General features: G+C 39.0%; 1 protein-coding gene across 10 annotated transcripts in view; it reads left to right on the top strand.

Moving 5' to 3' along the window:
• ADAM22 (ADAM metallopeptidase domain 22) overlaps positions 1-19971 on the top strand; it is a 125200-nt gene extending 105229 nt beyond the window's left edge. For 3 of the 10 annotated variants that reach the window (XM_071735178.1, XM_071735173.1, XM_071735176.1), the window contains 5 exons: positions 1872-1972; positions 2536-2602; positions 5571-5681; positions 15672-15795; positions 16807-16967. In XM_071735178.1, the coding sequence (XP_071591279.1) occupies positions 1872-1972; positions 2536-2602; positions 5571-5681; positions 15672-15795; positions 16807-16827 (424 nt within the window). In that variant the 3' untranslated portion in view covers positions 16828-16967. Of the gene's footprint in view, positions 1-1871; positions 1973-2535; positions 2607-5570; positions 5682-7797; positions 7885-15671; positions 15796-16806 lie in introns of those variants that run through there. The other 7 variants (XM_071735172.1, XM_071735175.1, XM_071735179.1 and 4 more) reach the window with 3 other exon arrangements.
• The last annotated feature ends 4444 nt before the right edge of the window (positions 19972-24415 follow it).

Raw genomic sequence — 24415 nt, forward strand, 5'->3', positions numbered from 1 at the left:
TTTGCAGCAACATTTCCTCTTTGGGTATAGCAGCTTGACCAACTTCATTTAGTCTGTTCTAATGAACATGTTATTAGGAAAACTGTAGTAATGTAGAATTAATAAATTAATTCTAATTTTTAAATTCAGCTTTTTATATTTGTGAGTGGATAAATTATTTGTTTTCAGGGAGCAAGCATTATTCTTAAAGTTGCATGGTTTATGTTGGAGAATCTTTTCTCATTTAGATAAAATTTGAAAAATAGTGTTGGGGAAGCAAGTTTTCACAGCTTTGTTTAAGCAGCTGCAGATACCAGTTAAGGAAAAAAGTTTGGTTTTAAATGAATATTATTTAGTGTCTGTCTTCTTCCATTCAGTATCTGTGTTTCTTTTCATACTTCATTTCTTTCATGTGTCTCTGTTTATTATTTGTTCCAAAAATGTAATGGCTTCTAAGGTCTGTCTGTACTAGAGAGTTTTGTTCATCACCAGTTCAGGTATGTTGTGCCACTGTAACGTCTGGAAAAGTAAGTCTGACAAATATAGCAGAAATGTTGTGATGGAGCTGACACAGTCCTCCCATTTTAATGCCAAGACCAGAAGCTGGTCTTGATTTGCTTTTTGTGCAAATACGGATGATATCTCATGGGAGCCATTAGAGTGACCAGGCCACTAGCTACCTGGGCTTCTCTGTGCTGGAAAGTGTTATGAAGTGTTAGTATTAGGATGTTAAAGGATTAAGAGAGAACTTTATGATACTTCTTCCTGTTATGAAACAACAAACACCAAAACTGGTATACAGCAAGATATTCCTGAACCTGAAGATAGACTTCTAGGAGGAGAAGATTATTAAAACCATCTGTTGATAGATCTTTCGAATCCCAGACCTTTTCTGCTGTAGAGTTAGTTTGAATTAATGGAATCCTGGGCTTAATTCAGCATGGCTGTGATTGGCCTGGTCTTCTGAAAACTGAAGAACATCTCTCAGTTGTCTGCCCTCCAAGGAAAGCAGAAACTGAAAAAATCCAAGAGTATTCAGACTTTAAAACTAAAGAAATAGATACTTTACTCAAAACTTCTTTTCAGTAAATAAGCCATCTATTCTAACCAGTTTTCAACTTACTCTTGATTTCTTCTCTTTTGGTAGTAATTGTAGATCTCATGGCAAACAGCTGAGCAGCAGCTGCTCGAGTTAACAGGAGGGAGTCTTTTCCAAAACCCCATTTTTTGGACCTTGCCACACCCATCTCTGGCTCTTAGAATACAAAAAGAAAGACAGACTTTAATTGCTACCAACCATCTAGATACAACTTCTAGTTCTGACTTTGGCTTTGGCATTAAGATTATATCCTGTAGTGACTAGCTGACAAAATACAATAATAATAAAAAAAAATTAGTGAAAATGAGAGTTACCCCTCCACTGGAGCTACCACCTGTGGTGGGAGGATGTTCATTGCAGTTTCCTGGGCCCCTGAGACTTGTCACAATAGATAGAAGGAAGCAGCCCTGCAATAGCACAAGGAGGGAGTGGGAGAGAATGCGATGAAAAAACCACCTTGAGCACAATTGGAAAAGCATCTTCCAGCTTAGAGCTGGGGTAGAGCTGGAAATCTGGTGTGTGCTTGTGTTTGTGCTTTCCACACTAAACGTGTGAGAAAGCAATGCTGAAGCCTGGCTCTTGAATTCAGATACTCCAAACCACTGCAGGAACAGCTGGCAAAGTGTTTAAGCAGGCAGGGTTTAACCAGGAATCCTGGATGCTCTGCTAGTGCAGACAGACCTTGGGCTGTGTTATGTCACTGGCCTTGGGAATGTGACTCTGAACCACTGACCTGACGTTGATGTGAGACAATACCCATAACAATAACTGCATCTGAGCCCTCCCGTTCCAGGTCAAATGGATTATCTCATTCCTGGAGTGAAAGGATCCCAGACACAAAACATATTTCAGACATTTGTGAAAATGGGAGGCCTAGAAGTAATTCTTGGCAAGGTAAGTGTGAACCTCTGTGCTGGCCACAGTGGAAACCAGCCTCTGGGCCATTGCTGCTCTGCTGAAAGTTTGGCTGGTCTTAGGACAGCAGCATGACTCCTTAAAATTGTGCTAATTTTTGTTAACGTGGAATTGGGATTTAGAAGCACTCTAACAAACACCTTTTATTTGCACATAGAAATAACATTTAATTTCTCCCATTCCTCCAGTGTGAGCTAAAATGAAAATGAGGAAGAAGTCTGTTCGCTCTTGCCAGCTTTTGTGATTTTCAGGCAGTGTTTAGTGTTTTTCTTGAAGTGTAGTGGTTTTCTCAAATGAAAGCTGTAATTAAGGAATTTTTTGTTCTGCACACTTGTAGCAAAAAGTAGGGAAAGATCACCTTAGTGGAAGGTTTATCTTGTCTGTGACAAATGAAGGGGGCCTCACCTGTGACTTCTAAATGATTAAAGCTAATGAGGTAACCACTCTTTTCTGTGAATACAAAAAAGAAAATAATTTGGCATGAGATGCAGGTGAGTTTCAAGTTCTTTTATCATCTGTTTTTATCCTTTGATTTCTTTCAGGTAATATAGGAGGAAACAGAAAGAAAGTCAGAGGCAAAAGATTTAGGCCACGGTCTAATTCAACTGAGTAAGTCTGAATTTAAAACAGCAAAGCCAAAAAAGAACAGATTTCATATTTGTGTTTTGTAGATGGAGTTAAGCATACTGAAAAGCAGACAGATGCATTTTTGCTCTGTGGTCCATTCTGATTGCTGACTGATAATCTGGTAAATGGTTTGGCTAATGTATTTCAGCCTCTTTCTATGTATTCCTAAAAAAATTAACCACCAATTTTCTTTTTTATGTAGGCTTCCTCACAGTCGTTTCCATAGCAATTCCCAATGATGGTGGCAGCCTGCACCATCACTGCAGGCTTCTGTCTACAGTAAACTGCCATTGCTGAGTGTATCCTGGTTCAATTTCTGATAACCTGTTTCCTACCCTTGTCTTCACCATGGGTTGGGCCATTGCAGAGTTAGAGATTTGTATCTCTGTGTACCTGCCTGGAGGTTTTAGGAGAGGTATCTGTCTACTTCGAAAGTACCTTGAAGTTTATTGTTGTAAGCCTGAAACAGCCAGTCTTGAGTAAGTCTTGGAATAAATGGGTAATGAGAGTTCTTACTAAGCAACTGATGTAACTGATCCTAGTATGGCTTAGAGTTGCTTTCCATATTGATTGGTTTCTTATATTTATTAAAGAGCTCGTGTGCAGTACTCCCCACAGGGAAAGAGCCTTTCTTATGTAATGAATCCTTTTGGCTCAGGCTCCTTTTATGAATGAGCAGTGAGTGTCTGGAAGCATAATACCTTGTCAAGCATTGGCCTGTTCTTACAGCACACAGGAATTACCTCTTTGACCACAGTGGCCAGGACAGTGCCCTTTCCCTGTATCATTAATAGTAACTTAGCATCTCTGTGGGCAAATGGGCTTGATACCAACCCTGCTGGAAACTAATAATGCTAACTTCTCCCTGGGCCCTGCTTTCTTCAGTTTGAGGTTTTTGAGTTCTGAAACTTTTCTTGCACCCGCAGTGCACTGTCTTGAGGTGAGTAGGCTCAGAAAGGTTCAGAGTGAAAATGCTGTTGCAAGTTAGAGAAACAGTAGTTTGATACATGCTGCAATTGTAACATTGCGTGGTCAAAATGGCAATAGGGAAGCAGAAATTTCAGCCCCAGATCCATTGAAGGAGTTTATCTATCAAATGCTTCTGTGCTCTTGGTCTTTGTGCTGATAAACTGTTACTGGAACATTATTTTGCTCGTTTGCTTTTTCTCTTTGCATGAGCCAGTTTGATGAAAACAGTTTGACCAAATTCCTGAGAATACAAATACGATCTTCTTTAGAGACTTGATCAGTGCTTCCCTTAATTTTCAAAAATGTATTTCTTAAACGCAACTTGTTAAAGAAGTTTAGGTTAATGAAGTGTGTATTTGGGCTGAATTGGTCCATGAGGAATGAAACCAGGTTAGGTCTTTTTAGCTTAGAGTGAATGCAGCTGAATAGGAAGAGTATTTTTTTCCTCTATGCTGCTCAGCTTGTATTTTATAAATATGCTTGGAGTAGACAGGGTAGACAGAGTGAGCTGGAAATATTTTCCCTGTCTACTTTTTTCTCTTTTAAAAGTTCCCCTGAATTTCTACCTAATTCTCTGCTTTCCTTCTTGCTACATGGTATTGTCTCTCAACCCAGCAGCAGTCCTGGTGCTAGAGCCGGGGGGCTTCTACTTCCTAAGGGCTGTGCAGCATCTTATTAGGGATGAAGCACAACATGTGCTCCTGGGAGAGACCTGCTGGGCCAGAAAACACTCCTTCTCCTGATGGGGTTTGTCTTGGGTTGTGTAGGACTGCATGGCTTGTCTGAGTCTTCTTGGCAAGCCTGTAACGTTAGAGGCTTTCCACTGAATGATCCACATATTGTGCTGATTAGGTGGGGAATGGAGAGACTGCTGAGTGTGCACAGTGCCCTAGTTAGAGGAATGATTTGAGTGGAGAAAATCGACTGAGAATGATCAAACCGTGGTCAGCAATTTACTCATTAGGAAAACAAAAAGCAACACCTGCTGCTTTCAGGATGCCTTGGAATACATGAAGGCTTTTCCCAGACAAATTTACCTTCTTTATCTTGGAGATGTAGAAGAACCCTGCAATCTGTTCTGAAGCAGTGGATGGCATTTGGCAAGCCCACCTGTGTGGTCCCTGGGAGTCCAATGAAGCACGCTTATTGAGATGGAAGAAAAGTGTCTTCCCTGTTAGTAGTAGAGACAGCGTAGTTAACCACTAGAAAATTGGGCTAATTTGCATCATGCCTTGTGCAGAATTTAGAATTTTTTAAAAAGCAGGTGTGCACTAGTACAGTTGTCTATAGAAGTATTTGATGTTTGCATGTCTTCAATAACTGCACGTATTATGCCAAGATTTTTTTTAATATACAGCCAAGCACCAGATACAGTTGTGCTGTTAATAATTTAAGCAAAATTTCTTAAACACTGAGCAAAGTTTGAGCTCTGCATCACTCACAAGCAGCACTGACAGGAAGGTTGCAAGCAGTTGAGCACTTCCTGAAGAGTGTACTGCTCACACCTTTGTGTGACCCCTTGTACCTATGAGATATGTGAACAAGGCTTCTGCTAAGGGTATAGCTTTGTGGAGACTGCTGGGACATTTTAAATTGTTTCTGTGTGTTTTAAAACAAAATTCGTGTTCTTTAGCAGCCAGATGCTTCAGTTCAAACAGAAGGAATGCCAACAGTCCAAATGTTTCTGCAGCTTTTTCACAGACAGAGTTGATGAAATAGCTGGAAAAAAACAAGTTTTCTATTAAAATCAATAAGAATTACCCAGAATTTATAACGAGATTTTTCTGAATAAGCTGACAGTTGAATTGGGAGCTTATGTTAAAACAGGTCCCAGGGAATGGGCTTTTTGCCAAACAGCAATTCTGACCTTTGCTAATTTGCACTGCTTTTTCTATAAGCATTTGTCTTCCTCATTTTTTTTGTTATAACTGATACAAACATCTTTGGCTTAGACGTTCTGTTATATATTGTCTTTTTGCAGCAGGGTAACCCATGCATCTGAGCCTGGGCTTTCTCTCGCCCACCAAATCCTGTCCCAAGGCATAAGCCCAGGGGGTTCTGACCACCCCCAAACAGGGAGTCGGGATCACAGGTCAGTCTCACCTGCCCCTGCATTCTGGGCTGCCATTTTATCCCGGGAAAAATCCCCTCCCTCAGTATACAATAGTTTCACTGTGGCAAAACACCATGACTGCTTGGAGGTGCTCCTGCTGATGCAGTGCTAGTTAACCTTCCTCCTTGCCAGCCTGAGGAGTATGATTAGTCTTGAGCCCAGGTCTTTTGCCTTGTTGCATGTTGCGCTACAAGCCAAATCGAGCTGTTGATCCTAGCTATAGGCTTACATGTAAGGACACCTGTGTTTCAAACAGGAATTTCTCAAAGCAAATGTGGATTCCGGCCATCTCTAATGAACATGTGGCCAGGAAGATCAGCCTGAAAGCTTTCTAATGGTATCATGTAGTGGTCTGCAGTAACTTGAGTTTAACCTTTCTGTAACAGATGAATTGAGGTGGTGAGCAAGGGTCTGTAATACAACCAGACCCAGGAAATCCTGCAGCATGGTTGTGCAACAACTGCATGCTTTGATACCATGTTACGTTTGGTTATCTAATGCAGGAAGCCAGATTGGGAGTGTTTCATGGTTACCAAAAGACCCTTTCCAATGATCAAAAAGCAAGTCAAAAGTCCCTGCAGCAAGTACAAGAAAATGTGTGGTTGCATCTACATTTAAAGCTAACTCAAAAGTTCATCAGTTCCTGGTGGTGCTGGTGTCAGACTGTTGCTCCACTTGTGGTTCATCTGTTGCTGCGCTACCCCTTCTGATATTTTCTTTCTCTAAGACCCCAAGCTGGAAAGCATCAAGCACTCCTAATTACTGATAAATAAGCAAGCTGAGGAAGCTACTTAGAAGCACTTGTGGCTGAGGGCGAGTACTTTCTGAGAGCTGTGGCTGTGCTTGTGCGGGGTGGGGAGGAGATGTTCCAGAGCAAAAAAGGAGCAAAAGAAGTTGGAAAAGTGCTGCTGTTTTTGTCATCAATGTGGTTTGAAATATGGTGGGGGTTTAATGACATGATCTGGCCTGATCTCTACTCATCTGAGCAATCCCTTGCAAGGCCTGTTCCCATGTGTGAGGTCATTGGAGTATCGCTCATAAGTAAGGGTGGTGAGAACTGGCCCAGAAATATTAAAAATAACTTAAAAAATAATTTTCTCTCCCTTTTTCTTTGGTTACAATTTGTTTCTTATTTCAGAGTGTGCTGGTCTTTATTATATAAAAGTGGTGATCACAAATCATTAAACTGTTGCTATTCTTATTCAACAAGAATGGACTTTAAATTGGACTAGGCAGAAATCTGTTTCTACATTGCCCTTTTAGCTTAACATGACAGAGGGGGGAGGAATTCGTTCATCTTTTTACTGAGGGCTAAGAGAAACCAGTTACAAAAAATTTTTCTTCTTCCCTGGTAATACTACTGTCAGATAATTAAACATCTTTTATTTCATAGTTTTCTTGTAACTAATATGACTATGCAGCTCAGAGGTTTTTTCCTTAAAAGTGTGGTTTGGTATCAAGATTGCTTCTGTAAAATGCGAGATAACTCTGCAGCCCGCCTCCATTAAAGCTCCTTGTGGTCCTACCAAATTAAGCAATTACTGAAAAATCAGAGGGTTACTTGCACATAAGTGTAAAGATTGCTGCTGTAGTGGCAAATGTTTCAAGCCTTTTAACACACCGAGGCTGAAATTCATTCCTGTAGAAATGGCCAAGCTCAAGTTCCTTTGCTAATTAAGCTATTATCTTGCAATTCATTCTAGATGGCTGCAAATTTCTGTCCTCAACAAGCAAACTGCAGGACTGGAGCCAAAATACTCCTTTCGTCCTTATTCTGAGATGACGATACTAATTGAAACCATGAGTTTAATGCTGGCCCTCTGCATAGGAGTGAATTTTACCCTTAAGACATTACATGAATAATGTATCCCATAGAGTTTCTGTAATAATCAAGCATATGAGTCTTGTTGTAGGTCAGATTTCTCATGCAGTTGTACACGTTGCCTAGTCCTCACCCAACATTCATACTGATTTATTTGCCATATTCACTTGCATTTTGGGGATGAAGACATCCTTGCTAAGCTTGTGCTGTGTGTTCTCAGATTTTCTATTCTTGTTCTTCTGCTTTCTCTGTTCCTTCCATTGCTTTCTGCAGGTATTTAAACCCATGGTTCAAAAGAGAATATAATGTAGCTAAGTGGGTAGAAGATGTGAATAAAAACACTGAAGGACCATACTTTAGGTATTTTGTAAATTAATTCTATATCATTTTTAAGAGTTGTTCCAGCATATACTTATATCTTGGGACTCCTACCTTGTATAAATCAATACAAGTTACTGTAGGTGCAAAGGGCCCCTCTTCTTTTGCTGCATTTTGATGTCTGTTTTTGGCTTCATGTGCAATTTACGATTATTTTTCTGAATGTTTTAATGAAGCCATTGAAAAGGGTCTGTGTAGTGCATGCTTTCCCACCACCATCTAGAGCTTGTAGTAGCTTTCTCATCATTTTATGCCAAGTAGTGTTTTATGGGCATGAGACATATTTATCACTAATAAAGTAGTATTAACTTAAATAGACTGTAATTTACTGAAGCAAGTGGTTTCGTAACACATTGACTCTACCCACTGTCTTATATAGTGCATACTAAATTGAAATGAAAAAAAGAATAAAAAGTAGTGGTACTTTACCCTCAGCATACATCAAGATAATTAATATGGTAATTGGAAAATGAAATGTATGAGAATATACTCTGTGCTCTATTTATCAAACCACTAATGAATCTGTTACAAGTTGAGTGTAGGGTTCAGCCAAAAATTTCACTTTTTTTCAAGTGGGGAAGGTGTGTGTTATCAGATACATTCCAAGTTAAAGAGAAGAAATGTTCACAAGGTTGGCCTCCCTGTTATACATGAATCAGGAGACTGAGAACCTCTTAGTAGATTCTCAGAAGGCATGATTCCACAGCTGAGGCAGAAGTTGCAATCAGCTGAAAAAAATCACCTAGCATAGGGAAGAATGGGAGACATTTTATGACAAATAATATAAACATGAAAAAAATTGATGCAGCTGTAAGCTGACACATCAAAAATGAAGCCAAAAGAAAAATTCTAAAAACACAGAGAAAAAGAATACAAAGCAAAATCTTTAACCAAAACAGTGAAGAATGGTAAGATGAGTAAATAGAATAACAGAATAGAACAATAATTTAGTACATTATGAGACCTAATAATAGTGCTAAAGGGCAGAAACATGCTCTAAATATGTCCAGTATGTCTTTGAGGAAACAACCTGTGATGGAGTTGTATCACAAGATGCTAAGGAAACACCTCTATTCCAGTAGTAGCATTGGCAGAAAATAAATAACAGAGTTGGACTTTAGTCTTTTTTAGAACTAAATGTGTCTCAAAGTCCTAAAGCATAAAATTGTCACTTTTTAGAGCCATTTGTGTTTGCTTTCAATAACTCTTAAATCATAGTATAAGTTGCAAAAAGGCTTTTCAATGTACAAAGAGGGCAAATGAGGTAAAGCCTGTCAGTCCTGGTCTCAGTCCTGAACAAGACTTCCCTGTGTCTTCCTGACACACAGCTTAGGGTTGTGCTGTAAGGTTGTTGTGATTGTACCAGCTGGTATCAGCCTGGTCTCTGTGGTGATGCTTGGACTTTCAGGCAGGGTGTGTTGAGTCTGGTGGTTTTACCATTGGGATATAGGATCCAGTTCTGGTGTCCACAGTTCAATAAGCATGTTCAGGAACCAGGGAGGGTTAAGCCCAGGAAAACCTTAGAAGGGGCTGCAGGGCCTCAAGCTGCTCAGTTTAATGGAGCAGCCAAATATTCAACTGATCATAATATAGCTGCATATGGAGTAAAATCTTTGCAGGATGTCCTTCAAACTAGCAGATGAAGACTGATAACAACCAGAAGTCACAGGAAGGTGAAACAGGGAAAACTCACACTAGAAATGAGGGTTTTTTTATTAGCAAACCTTTTCCTAAGAATACTCACTGAACCTTTGTTGCTCAAGGCAAGGCCATCAGTCACACACCATAGCCTAACCCCATAGCTGTCTTTCAGGGTGTCAGAAGCCCTGTGATCACAGTTAACAAAGACATGGATGGAATATGAATATAGCACTAAATTGAAAGATGTTACTTCAAATGATTTAGTTAGGCTTGAATTCCTGTTTGGATACTGTTAATTCAGCTTTCATCTTTACTAGCAGTATATCCTGATTTAGTAACTGGATTAAGTTAATGGGAGAGTACCACACCCCTCAGGGTTTTCATCTTTAGCACTTACTGAGTCATATTTTGAACTGTGCTTAAGATAAACCAAGCATTTTTAAAATGTAGATGAGGATTAAGCTGACCCATGCGAGTTTTAAGGGCTGTGTATCAGCAGAGATAAAACAAATGAAAAATTTTATACTGTAGAAGCTTAGTAATCATTGCCTGCATCAGTAGCTTTAGAAATGAGAGAGAAACAAGTATAAATTTAGAAACTTTAATGTCCTAATTGATTGAGGTAACCATGGGGAAGTATTCTGCAGGCATATTATGGAAGGTGAAGGATCAGATCCTGCCCTGGGATGAGTTGCCATGGGCTTATGAGAGGCTGAACTGAAAAGTTTCTCCCCAAAACTCAGGCACAATTTTGGTTTAACTGTCACAAACTGGAAAACATTGTTCCTAAGAACAGTGTGTCAAAACACCATATGGCTGGATTTTGAGCCTGTGAAGTGATTAATGAACAAAACAAAACAAATCTTGTTTGAAAAAGCAGAAAAGCAGGCTGAAGTCAGACTGTCCAGCTGATACTACATTTAGGAAACATAGCCCAGGTTGAGACATTTACACCAGATAATTAGCTCAGATTTTTCTTTTCTTTTAAAGATGTCCTGAAAGTAACAGTGCTGTTTTGCTTGTCTCCCCATAGTTTTAGGAATAGTGTGTTGATGACTGGTGCTGCTTCAGGTAGAGATGAAGGAGAATTGGGAAAGAAGATAAAAGTGCTTCCTACGATTCTGAGGATCATTGCAGATTTTCAGCAAATAGAGATATTAGTCATTACAGAGACTTTCTCCATTAGCTTAAAAACCAGTATAAATCAAAATCTGTCTTCCTGACACCTGGGGTCTTTGTTATTAATACTTTTTTTCTAGTCTACAAGTCTGATGGGTATTTCTATATAATTACTTTTAATGATAATAATAATAGTAGCTTGTGCCTCTGGTGCCAGAAAGCTCCCAGATGTGGGATTTTCTTCTATAGGAAAGCAATAGCTGAAAAAAACCCTCATTTTCCTGCACAAAGTGTGGGTTAGATTTTAATTTTGCATTGCAGGCTGTAGCTGCATATCCCCAGCAATATCCCCAGGCAGGAAACCTTTCCCTGATTTCTTGCTTTGCTGCAAGAGATGCTTTTTTACTAGTGTGCTACTACTGTTTATTTTTCTTACTGCCAATTACAGTGGCTAGTGCCCAGGCTGACCTTGTGAAAGATAGTTAAGGATAACTCAAAACCCTCACTGTATCTTAAAAGATTCAGTAACCATGGTAGTATCAGAAAATAAACTGCCAGAATCCCCAAAGATGGCATTTCTGTAGATAATTACAGACAAAAAAGACTAGAAGTCACCTGAAGCACTGAGCTTCTACATTTGATTTAACTAAAATATTTACAGTAACTTAGATTTTATGGGAGTTGCTTAAGTATAAAAATAGTTTATAAAGATAACAGGGTTATTAGAGACCCAGGACACATACCCAGAAGGAAAATGGCCATCCCAAATCAGAAGGGCACTGGCAAGGGGCATGAAAGGCAGGGGATGACAAGCTATCATTTCCCTCCTAGTTTTAATGTGCTTTGGTGTTCCTGCTGTCTTCTTCCTTGATTTCTTCTCGGCTCCTCCTCAGCTGACCATTAGCCAGAGGTGGCTGTGCTGCTCCAATAGGTCCAGTGCCTTCCAGCTCAGCATCCCACTGGGCCCAGAGCCGTACCAGTCTTTAGCTCCCTGCTGTCACTGAGGCAGCTTTACACCATGCTTAAAGACAAAGAAGAGTTTTCCCCATTACAACCGAAGTGAAATTTTGGCTATGTTGGCAGACAATGAAAAAAATGCCATTGACATCAGTAGAATCAGGATTTCATTTCAAGAGTGAAGGAGAAGAGATCATTGAAGCATGTCAATGTCTGCTTCTGGGGCACCACTGTGCAGTGTGTAAAGTGGGCTGCTCAAACCACAGCCTTTGTCTCTTCTGCAGCCCCCTGTGAGCTGGGTCTGCCCACTGCTGCTGCACTCTCTTGAGAAAACTTGCACACGAGTGGCTTTAAAAGAAACTGCATTTAAAATGGTAAAATGTTTAACCACTTCAGTGTTTTAACAAGATCCCAACTTCCTAATGTAGGATAATTTAGGCTGTTGGTGTCCTACATAGAGCTGAACCCTTTGCAGCAAAGGTCAGCTTGGGCTGATGGTATCTACATTTGGCCATGCTTTCAGCAGGTTGGATGTTAATTGAATTTCATTAAATAGTTTCAATTGTGAAACAAACAAGCACAGTTTATGAACGGTTTGGGTCTTTCAGGGCCACTTGCCTTGAGTTCAGCTGAAATGACAAGATGTTTAGATTTAGATGTTTAGTAATTGATTTAGAGATCGCAAGATGTTTAGTTGTGTGACAAGGTGACACATTTCCCACTGTCTCTTGTGAGCCAACCCTCCCAGTTCAGGTGAGGAGAAGGCAGAGCATGCAGGTGCCCAGCTGCAGGAGAGCTCATGCAGATGTCCTCCTGCTGCTGCAGTGGTTTTTTTGTGGATCCCAGCATGGTCTCCCCGCACTCAAAGTTTCAGCTTCCAGGACAGAAAAATGGATGCAAAGTGGCCACTACATCTTGTTTTCTAGTCAGAAATCAGATTTTTTGCAGCGTGTTGAAATGCATGGCTTCATTTGGGGTTGGCAGGAAAACTTCGGAATCTCAGTTGTGTTGTGTACAGGCCAGAATGCAGCGTTAGTTTCGTGTATAAATTCCATATGGAAACAACATTTGGCATGAAAGCTAATGGATTTGATAGCAGGAGAACTAAAACCCCAGTGAAAGCTAAATGAATCCCACCCTTGCCCAAAACTGCAATGTTTTCCCTACCTTTAACCCCAGCATTTCCCGCAAGTGTCCCTGAATGCTGTCTTTCTTCCATCCTGTAAATGAGAAAGGTTGTGTCTGGCTCTTTCTCATTTAAAGTATATGTAAATCTGGGATACACAGCACATACACAGTTGCAGGGCATAATCTGGAGGGTGATCAAAACCACTTCAAATGACTACACATATGACACAAGATGCATCCTAAGATCTGTGAGCATACACTTAGTGGTGATGTGTTTTCATAGTAGATGGTACTAAAGGTGACAAAACCTAGCACATTACTGTGGAGCAGAAATAAGGGGTGAGACCCTATGAGGGGAGGGCAAGGTCATTTCTGTAAGTGTGCAACTGCATTCTTGATGTATTTGGCTGTAGCTTTGCATGTGCAGGTGAGCAGCAATGTGTACACCAGGTGTGCAAACCATAGTTGAGCAGACAATGTGAAAGGGGACTGAAAAGAGGGATATGTAGTGCAGCTGCAGTGCAGTTTTGGGATTCACAATCTTTTGAAAAGGCAGCAGCATTGTGTTTGAGTAAGTGGTGCAAAGCTGCCTGGCTGAAGGCTTAGTTTGGGATCCTGGTCAGAGGACCCTGATAGGCAAGGAAAATGTTCATGATGCCCCATCCTTAGGGGGTTATCAGTCCTCCTAGGATCACCTGCTGAGGCTGATGGACTGGTAGGTTGGTCACAACTTTCCCTCTCACCATAGCCTTCTTTTGTATTGCCCAAAATAGCCCATGGGAAGAGCCTTTCATGTGCAGGAGACGATATTGTGCCATTTTGTGGTGCAAGGAAAAGCCTTCATTCTGTGCCGTCTCCTGGCTGTGGTACCTATATAAACAAATTTCTGATAGAACTTGCCAAGTCAGATCTAATATCACAGTTCCTTGTTCCAGATGCGTTGTTTATAAATTTAAGCCTAAATATTTTAAATTCTACTGCAGCTTTGGAGCAAAAATCATAAATAATTGGATTATTAATGGTACACAAAAACTGCTTATCTTCCCCCGTTCCTCTTCTCCTTAATTTTTTTCATTCTAGATACACTAATAGTTTATTAGTGGTCCTTTTCAGTCCAAGTGTGTGAAGAGATGAGAAGACTTGTATGGCTAGTGAGCAGCAGGGCACTTTTGAGAACCTGGATTTTTAAAAAAAATTTTTTAAAATAGCCTGTTTTCTTGCGTGTGCAGTTTGATGCCCTAATCTGTGATGCTGGACATGTGAAACCCATGTTTTTCTACTGAACTAAGTGTTTCAGATCTTCTTCCTTGAAAACATTCATATGTGTCCAGTTCATCTTAAGGGGTGATCAAAGTGCATGTGCAAATGTACTTTTTCATGTTTGGATAATCGTACCAACCTAAATCTTTTAAGTGCTGTTGGACTCAGAGGGTACCACATGAGCATTGTGAGTGAGACTGGAGAACTCTCACTGTATAATTTCCATTGACACCTTGTTGCTCGTGGCTACCATCCATCATTGTTTGTATGGGAGACAAGAGAGTGCAGGTAGCTACAGACACAGCAAAGTTATACACTAGTCCAAAATAAAATATAATTATTTAGAGGTAAATGAATCACACTTAGCAGTAGAGATAGTAAACAATTCAAAACACAAAAGGCTCCCTGCCTTGTTTGCAATCCTCTCTAGATGAAATCCTTTAAATCCCAGAGCCAGAGATACAGGGCTGTCTGCCAGAGGTGGCTCCTGGGGCAGCTGGCAATGGTGCTCATCACTGGGGTCTGCAGCTGCCCAACATGCAGCCTTCTGCTGCAGCTGAGGGGCTTGGAAAACCTGTCTGTAGAAACTGAGAGAAACCTTCCATCTGCAGGGGTGTGTTCAGTTCAGAAGGTAGGAGGTAGCTGTGCTCAGGGAGGGTCTGGGTGATGTGGCTGCACTAGTGGGAGGCCTCCTTTGAAAAATGCCTTCAGTCCACAGACCAAGAAGGCCAGGGTACTTCAATTTTTGTACTTTGAGGCTTTCCCCCCTTTTTATTCTGCCCTGATTTAGAGACAAATAGGAACCTCTCAAGTGGGAAAAGTGCAGAATCTCAAAACAGAAGCGTAAGTTTTTCTTGGGTATAAAATTTCAGTCAATAATGTGCTACTGCCTTATTGACATGAAAATAATGCCTTTCATGTGATACAAACATTTACTTGCTCCTGCTTACTCTACTCACCTTGTACAGAAATGCTGATTGCCATTGACTAATCAGTCCATTTTTGTATATTCTCATCAGACTCTTTCTTTGGCTGGAACAATATGCACTGTATGATGCTTGCATGTCTAATAATTTGTTATTAGCACTTTGTATATGCCTTTGTTATTTCACAACTAACAGTTTGGCCTCCAAGTGCATGCATTTGTGTAAATTAATGTGTTATAAAATAAGAGATTTATTTGCTATGTTTGTATCAATATAGGAGATGTGTAAGATATACATAAAGACACTGACAATTGCCATTTAGTCACTGGCAGAAGACATCGTTCAGCTTGTATTTATACAATCACTGTTTCTATTTATGCTTCATAATACCATGTCTATCTTTTAGTTTGGTATTTATTCAATTGCAGATTTGTTTTGTTAACTTTATAACGCTTAATTACAGTACCATATAAAACAGCTTAAGAAATCATTTTTGCTATGCAATACAATTCTACTAAGATGTAGGATTTCTTTTTCTTCCAGTGTTCCTGAAAGCTAAAAATACCTTTATTCATAAAATGAATTAGACTACTGAGCAAACAACTTTATCTTCCCAATATTGAGCTAAAAATAAGCTATATACTTGGTTCTGAACCAAGCTTCAGAGTAATGGCAGTTGCTGTTGCAGTGTTAGGACCTGAAGACATCATATTTATTTTGTGTGTTTCAACATCTCAGGACACTGTCTCCTGCAAAGTCTCCATCTTCATCCACCGGATCTATTGCTTCCAGCAGAAAATACCCTTACCCGATGCCACCACTTCCTGATGAGGAGAAAAAAGCCAACAGGCAAAGTGCCAGGGTACATGTTCCTCTTCTCTCTTCATTTTGTCAGATTTACCGGGGATTTTTCAAAAGGAAAGGGTTGCATATCAATATCTATGACTAACAGTGAGAGCAGCAGTGGCATTTTCATTGTAGCCTTAACTCCAGAAACTGCTGAAGCTGAGCAAGTTCCATTCCCAAGGAGAATGTGGAGGGCTTGCATCAAGCAAGCCTTGCACACCTGGAGGGACTTTCCTGCTGCATGCCCTGAGCCCACCCTGGACCTCTCAGGGTACCCAGGAATTGCTGGAACATACAGTGGATGGTGATACTTCTCCACAGGGAGAGATTTCCAGCTGCTGTTGAAAGGAAACACCAGCTGTTGCTTCCTTTGTGTCAATTCAGACATAGCAGACACTTGAATACCTGAAAGTATCCTTGAAAGGTACTTGAGGAGCTTTACTTGTGATAACTTCATATTCCTGATTCAGATGAGATTCTCTCTCTGTTCTTTTTTGTCTAGAAAAAAGGAGTGGAGTGCTGCTCAGAGAACTTACAAGTTGCTCCCCCAAGTCCTGCTTGAGGCAGAAAGTTGTGTGAGGTGCAGCACAGGGTGTCCAGTGCAGCTCAGAGACAGCCCTGGAGCTGCCTTTGCACCAGCTCAGAGCCACAGCAGAAATTGTAGCTGCTCAGAGCAGAGTTAGGCAGAAGAGAGTAGGAAATTATCTGTACACTAGTATTAGTTAATGTAATCATAAGGTTAAAAACTCTCATAAGGTAACTACACTGACATTTTTCCTTCAAACTTGCTGCACTCCCAGCCGTGGACATTTACTTTGCTGGCTGCAAGTCAGTGCTTGAGACCTCCTGCTGACCTTATGGTCAGAACAGAGACCGACCAGAGGCTGGGAGGAGATCAAGAACATAGCCTTAGTGATCCAAGTGATGTAGATGTAGTTCCTCAAAAAAGCTTCTCACACTGTTTGGGTAACAGCTTGTATTATTTTGGTGTTCAATATGTGTTTATGTTCCTTTTCCCCTTCTTCAGCTATGGGAGACATCCATTTAGCTGCACTGTTTTCCTGGGGTGACATCAGAACTGTTTACTTCGAATTTTATAGAAACTCAGCATCACTGAGTCATTGCACATTCATCTGCTCTTCAGGCAATTGAAAAGATCAACAGAGGTGCCCATGGCCACAGTGAGAATCTCCTCTCATCTGAAAGGGAAACAAGCAGTCTTTTTTTGTTGTTGTTTTTTTTGTTGTTGTTGTTGTTTTGGGGTTTTTTTGTTGACTGGTATCTTACGGATTTTATGAACAACCAAAAGCATAGCAAATAAAAGAGGATTAGTCTGGACCTGTTCCACATGATGACAGATATACTTACCTACAGTCCCACCTGCAGGCTGTTTGTCAATCCTGCATATGAGGGGTTTTTCTCTGGTTTAACCCTGTCCTGAGTCAGACCGGAGTGGAACTGGGAATGCTCTCTCTCCTCCTGGAGAGCACAACCGATGTAAACTTGTACGCTGTATGCATGAACCTTGTGTTCTTTACTTTCCACATGTAAGGGAAAACAACTTACTGTAGTAGAAGTTAGCATGCAGGAGTAAGAAATATAGGATTTATTTTCCGACAGGATTTCAAGCTTTGGAAGGCAACTATTTGACAAAAATGTCAAACAAACAATTGTATCTTTTTTTTAACCTTACATGTTTATAATCTCAGTATACAGACTGTATATATGTAAACATTTGATAATGTCAAGAACAGCTGTTATATATGTGTATCTTGCCAAATGCCTAAAGAAACAGTCATGACAAACATCACAATTCAAATTTTCTAATATTACGAGCAGACAGCTTTGGAAATACAGGAAGTACAGCACTGTATAAAACCATGTCTCTGAGAAACTGGTGTTTGACCAAAATCTGTACTATTTTTTCAGTATGTCTTGACAATCTGAGTTGTCTGGTAAACTGCAGAAACCGGTTCAGCAGCACTTTTTCTTAAATCATCATTAAGAGGAACCAGCCAAAATCCATTGTTTGGTGAGATGACCAGGGTATCATCTACAGATGTGATGAAGAATGAGTAGGCAGATGACGGGGACTGTCTTTAAGTAATGTGCAATCCAAGCTTCCTGGACATTTGGTAATACTTCTATGTTGTCAATTCAGGATGTGGTGATGTGAAGTCCTTCTGTTGAGAATTCCTGTGTATTTTTGATAGAGCATTTCAGACACTGTTTTAGATGGCAAGGCATAGCTTATGAGAAGTATAACAATTTCACTAGATAATAACAGTGCTGGGCAAGTGGCCATTGTCATTGCTGACTTTTAATTTTCATTTGTTCTGTGATCTCCTTTACCATGCGCTTGAATACTGTGCTTGCTGCCCCTGGAGCCCCCTTGACAATTTTGGGGGCCTTACACTAAATACAAGGGAGTTTAGCCTGAAAAAAAAAAAAATGGGAGAGGGACACATGGGACAAATGAACCCTTTACCATGGAGCTGTTAATCTTGTCTATAAGTACATGGCTAGATTTTTAACACCTGAGACTTCAAAAGTTTGTTGTAAACCAAATGTCTTTGGATTGGAAATTTTCAGTCAGTAAGAAACTGGAGTATATTTAATCAGTTTATAATTCTCCAGCTTTCCAAAAGTGACTAATTCCTAGCTTCAGGTAGTACCATTTCAGAATAAAACACCTAATTCTGCGTGGTGCACTTTAATACTTTGCCCAACAGCCATATGATCAATTAGACATTATTGTGGTGGGAACATCTACGGTGTTTCTGAATCTTCTACCTCTTTCATGTATTTCCTTTAGTAATTGAACACAACACTTGCAGCCTTTTAATATATTTTTTTAAGTCTCTCGATAAAGTCAAATACATGTAAGAAACATTAAGAAATGTTTAAGGATGTCAGCACCTGTAAAGTATGTAATATTTTTAAAAGCACTATATTTTATGATTAGACTGTGTCTAGGACAAAATATTGGCCTTGGAGTTCAAATGATTTTCCGTCACAATCGACAGATCCTGGTAAGTATTTTGGAAAAAGATAAATATGGGTGAGTGTAAGTGGATGCAGTCACTTGTAATTACTTTAGGAAAAGATTCTGCACTTTTGTGAAGAGTAAATATCCATCAGCACTAAAGAGTATTTTTTGCAAACATTTACTTTGAGAGTAAGTAACCGGATTAAAGATAGTAGTGTACAGCTCATGAAATTAGGGCCTGAGCCATAAGCATGTGAAATCAGTGTTTTATTGATTTCAGTGGACTTTGAGCACAACTCTCAAGAAGTTCACCCATATTAGGACATTATGCTAACCCAACAGCTGCTGTGTTACTCTTTTTCCCTCCTATATTAGTATCTTGTCTTTAGTAACTGGACTGTTCATCATGTGCCTTTTATGGTATTTTGTTTGGGTACAAACTAGCATGTAATTTGAAAAACCCTGTTATATTTCTGTGCATATTTTATGTTTACCACTGTTTACTCTTCCCTTTCCATTTTGCCTTATCAAGAAACAAAAATTTGGCAGACTGAACTGGATATAACATACTGGCTATTTGTGTAGTTTTCATAGCTTGTTGTTCTGCAAACAAATGACTCTCCTGACTATTTTCAATGTAGTATATACTTTCAGCTCCACTCTTGTTTTGGTGTCATTCATTTGTAGCATATGATGGTACAGTTTTGTGTGTAGTGTAATTTTAGCATTTCACATTTGGAGATATGTAGTGACTGGAAGTCCAGTTACGAGTACTAAGTTTAAGTTAAATAAATATTGACTTTCCCTTTGATGGTCTAGAGTGAGAAAATCACAGGATGTGAGTTTTTGCATCTAGTTGGTAACTTGGAGACCTTGTCATTGCACAAAACCTGAGCTGGCTGGGCTGTGTGAGCCTCCAAAGCCAGTGAAGCTCAAAGAGAGAAGCTGTTTGCTTACATTCTGGGTTCCTACTTCTAGAATGTGATGTGTTGGAAAGCTGCCAGATTAATTACCTTGAAGACTGCAAATATTTTTTCCGCTGTACTTAGTTACTCTTGCAAGAGCAATATAAATTGCCATGTAATACCTCATCCAGTCTAAAACAGTGTACTTTTATTATCACTAAGATCACTCAGAGTCATTGAGACTCATGCTTTTATTTTGTTTTTATTTTTATTTTAATAAAATCACTAGTTATTGCCAGCTGTGCTGTAGATGCCTGTTGAAGTGGGGAAGTTATCAGTTCTTCTCAATGCATCAGAAGTAATTGTCCATATGAACAAAGGACCTGTCCATATGAATTTCAACATGTGAGAAAAGAATCTTGTATAAATTAAAATAAAGTTAATATGACTAACTGATGGAGACTGGAAAACAGATATCATATCCAAATAATATTGCTGCACAATGATTTCACAGCTTAAAAAAGTAAAAATGGACCTTCTAGTTCTGAATTTCTTGGCATAAACACTTCAAGAATTCTTATTACAGACTTTTGGTGAACATATTTAGGCAGTTCACCAAAAATGGTTGTGATTGATAATTTACATATGCTTTTGCTTTATTTAGATATGTATTTTTTTTAAAGTTCTTAATTTTATGCATCCTATCTCTGCATAAGGTATGAAGTTGTCACTGTTACCTGCTTTGAAGTGTGACTTCACCTTGAAGACAGCTATTTCCAAATGACTTAAGAGTTTTGTTCCTGATTTAGGAGCTGTTGAAGCTGCAAAGCTGATGTACTGATTAGATAGTTTTGCCTGTTATTTTGATTGGACTGAATTAAAATCAGTAAGAAATTGTCACAAGTTAGTGTACTGAAGTCCTCTTACCTGAATCTCTGATGGTGGATTTAAATGAACTGAGTGGTCTCATCAACACAAATGGGACAAAAAAAAACCCAAACCAACCAACAGTGCTAAGAATAGGTACATATACTATTGCAGTCATGCATATACTACAGTTTCTGACAGAAAATTGTAGTTATTATGTCATTGCTTAATGAAGAAGATAAGATGTAACATCAAACAGTGGTGACTGTAATCCTGTGGGATAACAGGTTAGCTGTTAGGACTTGCTGTCATTGAATCCCATACCTAGCTGCTGAATGCAAAGTTGCCAAGATGCAGTGTAAAACTCAACAAGCTCCTGTTCTCTTCCATCCCCTTTCTATTGAAAATCATTTCTATGAATGATAATTACATCCACGAACACCCTCTTGTGCTGGTTCACTAAGATGGAAAAGATGCTAAGTTAGTCACCTTTCCTCACAACACCCTGGATAAGGTCTTTCCAGAGCCGTAAATGCATCTTTTACTCCTTTTACACTGTAGGTGATGGAGCCTCATGTCTTATGTGCCATTTGGTGGCTAATTCATTCTGTGTTTCTCACTTTCTGGCATAGTTGAAGGCTAAGCCTCTAATCACAGAACCTAAAAGCTGTGTCCTGTTTCTCTTGCTCCAAGTCTGAAGATCATCCATGTCTTTCTCTAAGTCATTTGACTAGCTGTAATTGTTAGAGAACTCTTTGGACCATTGTTACCAGCCACAGCGTGATATTATTTACCTCTTTTAACTAAAGAGCTTGAGCATTTTGCTCTCCTCCAAAGCCATTTTTTTACTGCTCAGCATGGATTGTCTTATCAGTGATGAGTTGATGAGCCACTATTTGCATGGCTTCCAAACCGTATTACATTTATCAGCAATATGGGATTTGACTTTGATCAGATTTCCTGAAGACAAATATAAACTCTATTTATGTACAGCTTGTCTTCACAGGACTGTAATGTCCTACGGGCATGTTAACTATTAGGCTGACAGAGCAGGAAAAAATGGAAAAGAGTGAAACTGATGTGTGCAATACAGTAGGGAGTGTTAAAGACAATTTTAGCAGAAAGAGGAAATGAAGTAACACTTCCTATCCACAATACTAAAAAACTCCTTTGGCCTGATAGTTTTCCAAGTCAGCTTATGAAAACCCTTTCTAGTGCCTCAGTATGGATACTGATGTAAACTAAAGCTTTGGGACCAGTAGCTGGTACACCCAGCATGTGGTACCCCATCACTCCACAAGTTTTCTGCAACTATTTAGAAAAGCACTACAGCAGTCAACATAGATACCCTCTCTCAGACAGGTGACCAGAACAAGAAGTAAGTTAAGAACACAGATGTTGTCATTTGCTCACACCTGAGAAACTTTGTCCCTGACTTCAAAATTGGCTCACTGAGCCAGGTCTGGTGATTTTAGTTCTCAAAAGCCCAATCTACACCAGTTTCAAAATCACTTTAGCTGAGCCAGTTTTAAGATGTTTAATTTTTAAAATGTTTAATTTTTTAAGTGTTTTAAATTCCTTGCAACATAGACAGGCTTAATTGCAATTTCACTCAGAATGAGATGAGGAACATTGGGGAAAGTAAGCACAGAGCAGTTAAAAAGAAACACATTCTCTAAGGGAGAAATACAGGTGTCTTACACTATTTTTAATTCCTAAAGCATAAAATGCAAAAGCAACAAGCTGATTTTTTTTTCTGTTTCTGTATTCCTCTTAGTAAAAAAATAAAGTTTTGGTTAAAAGAAAATCTTAACATGAGGCCTTAAGACCTTATATATTCTAACTTTAGCATGGAGAGTCTATTTTTACAACCATGTTACAAATTCTGTATATAGGCCTGACTGACCTTGTAAGTATAGTGGTGCTAGCAGCTAATCACACAATATTGTAGGGCTCAGTATAACAGTAAATACTGATTTTTTTTTTGATTATTGGTACAAAGACTCCTGCTCACTGCCTGTGTAGAGACTTTGCATATTTTATGCTTGGAAATACAGTCCAGAACATACTCAAACTGTGAATATATAACCTGTTTTTGGTTTTATTTTGTTTTTTTTTTTCTTAAGGGTAAAGATATATTGCAATAGGTAGTGTTTTATATAGAATACAGTACTTATTTTTATTGTTGCATAAACGCAAAATATTTTTTTTCAGAATAGCAAAGTATTACAGAATTTTTAATCCACTGGAGAAAACACTATTTACAATATGACCAGTTCTTTCAGCAAAGCTTTTGGGATGGCATATACTCTCTGTCAGCTTCATTTTGTGCTAATGTTTATCTTTGGCATTGCTGTAAAAAAAAAAAAAAAAAAAAAGCTATCTGTTTTTCCACACATAGTAGCCCTTTCTTGTAAAACATTTATAGAGGTAAGGAGAACCTAGTTTCACCATGAGGGCTGCACTAGTATTGGCAAAAACCAACCCATCTCCATCATACTCTTTGCTAGTTAAAATCCTTTAAAAATCATACCTAATGTAGAAAAGATTTTGACAAACACCAAAATGAAGCATTACAAATCAGAGCTTTCTAGTTTGGAGTGTGATATTTTTTCATAAGTATTACAGGCATTGGGCTGTTGGAAGTGAATCAATTTGGCTTTCATGTAGCTAAACAAAATGCTGCTTTTTACAAAATCGAATCATTGTAATTTGAGGTTCTAAATTCCTGCTCATTTTTAATAACAGCATCACAGTATCCACTTCTATTAGAGTATTTAATACAAATGCCTGTGATTTTCAATGTTACTAACAAACATATTGTAACATCAGTAAAGTGACTTTCATTGACAAAAGCTGTTGTGTGTATTTTGTTCTCCTAAGTCCTTATACCTAGCACTTCCCATTTTATAGATCTCCCTAAAAAAAGATCCTGTGTGCATGGGAAATGCTATTTTTAATAGACTACAGATGTGATTTTTTTTTTTTCAAATTTCAGAGTTGGAAATGATCCTGTGAGCTTCCCCATCCTTATTTTAGGGCCCTACTTTTCTCAAGGCAAATCTAAAATTACTGTTCCTTAAATGTGCATGTCTGAAGACAACCTAGGGAAAATATCTACGTTCTAAACTATGCCTGGATGTTTGCACAAAGGTCAGGAGCAGTCACCTCACTTAGTAATCATATAACCATCCTTCCTGGTATGCCTTTTGGAAAAGATAAACCTTTAAGTCCAAGTTACAGTTTTCCTAAAGCAGGTAACTTGCATATTCATATCGCCCACTGAATCTGCTCTTAACTGGGAGGGCAGCAATCCCTACAGTCACTCATTAGCAACTCTATTTGTCTTAATTTATGTCTAAACATGAAAGATTTGTCCTATCAAGTCACTGTGACTACTGTGGATTTCTGAAATACCTATGGAGAATAAAAAGCTATTGTTTTCCTTCGGGTAAGCTAGAATTTATTCCTGGTTTTGGAGCAGTTTGTTTTCCAGTTTTCTTTGGTTTGTGTTTACAAGAAGATCTCTGACAAAAACCCTGTGATTCTTGCAGCATTTTACTACTGGCACCTGGCTGGTGCCAAAACTGTAATTTAGCCTGGGGAAATAAACTGGAAAAGACTTGGGTTTGTTTCGTCCTCTTCTTTCATTGCTCCAGACACCTGTTTTGCCCAATTAAAAAAGAAAAAGTAACCACAAAAAAAAAACCAAAAAACAAAAAACAAACCCCCCAAGTATCCAAAATAAGCTGAACACATTTTTCAAGCCAAGCTTTTTTTTTTTTTTTTTTTTTTTTTTTTTTTTTTTTTTTTTTTTTTTTTTGGTGCAATTTTACCCCTGCATATTATTCTCAGCACTAATTCTCAGAATGTAT

The sequence above is a fragment of the Heliangelus exortis genome, chromosome 2 (assembly GCF_036169615.1).
Source record: "Heliangelus exortis chromosome 2, bHelExo1.hap1, whole genome shotgun sequence".
Classification (NCBI taxonomy): domain Eukaryota; kingdom Metazoa; phylum Chordata; class Aves; order Apodiformes; family Trochilidae; genus Heliangelus; species Heliangelus exortis.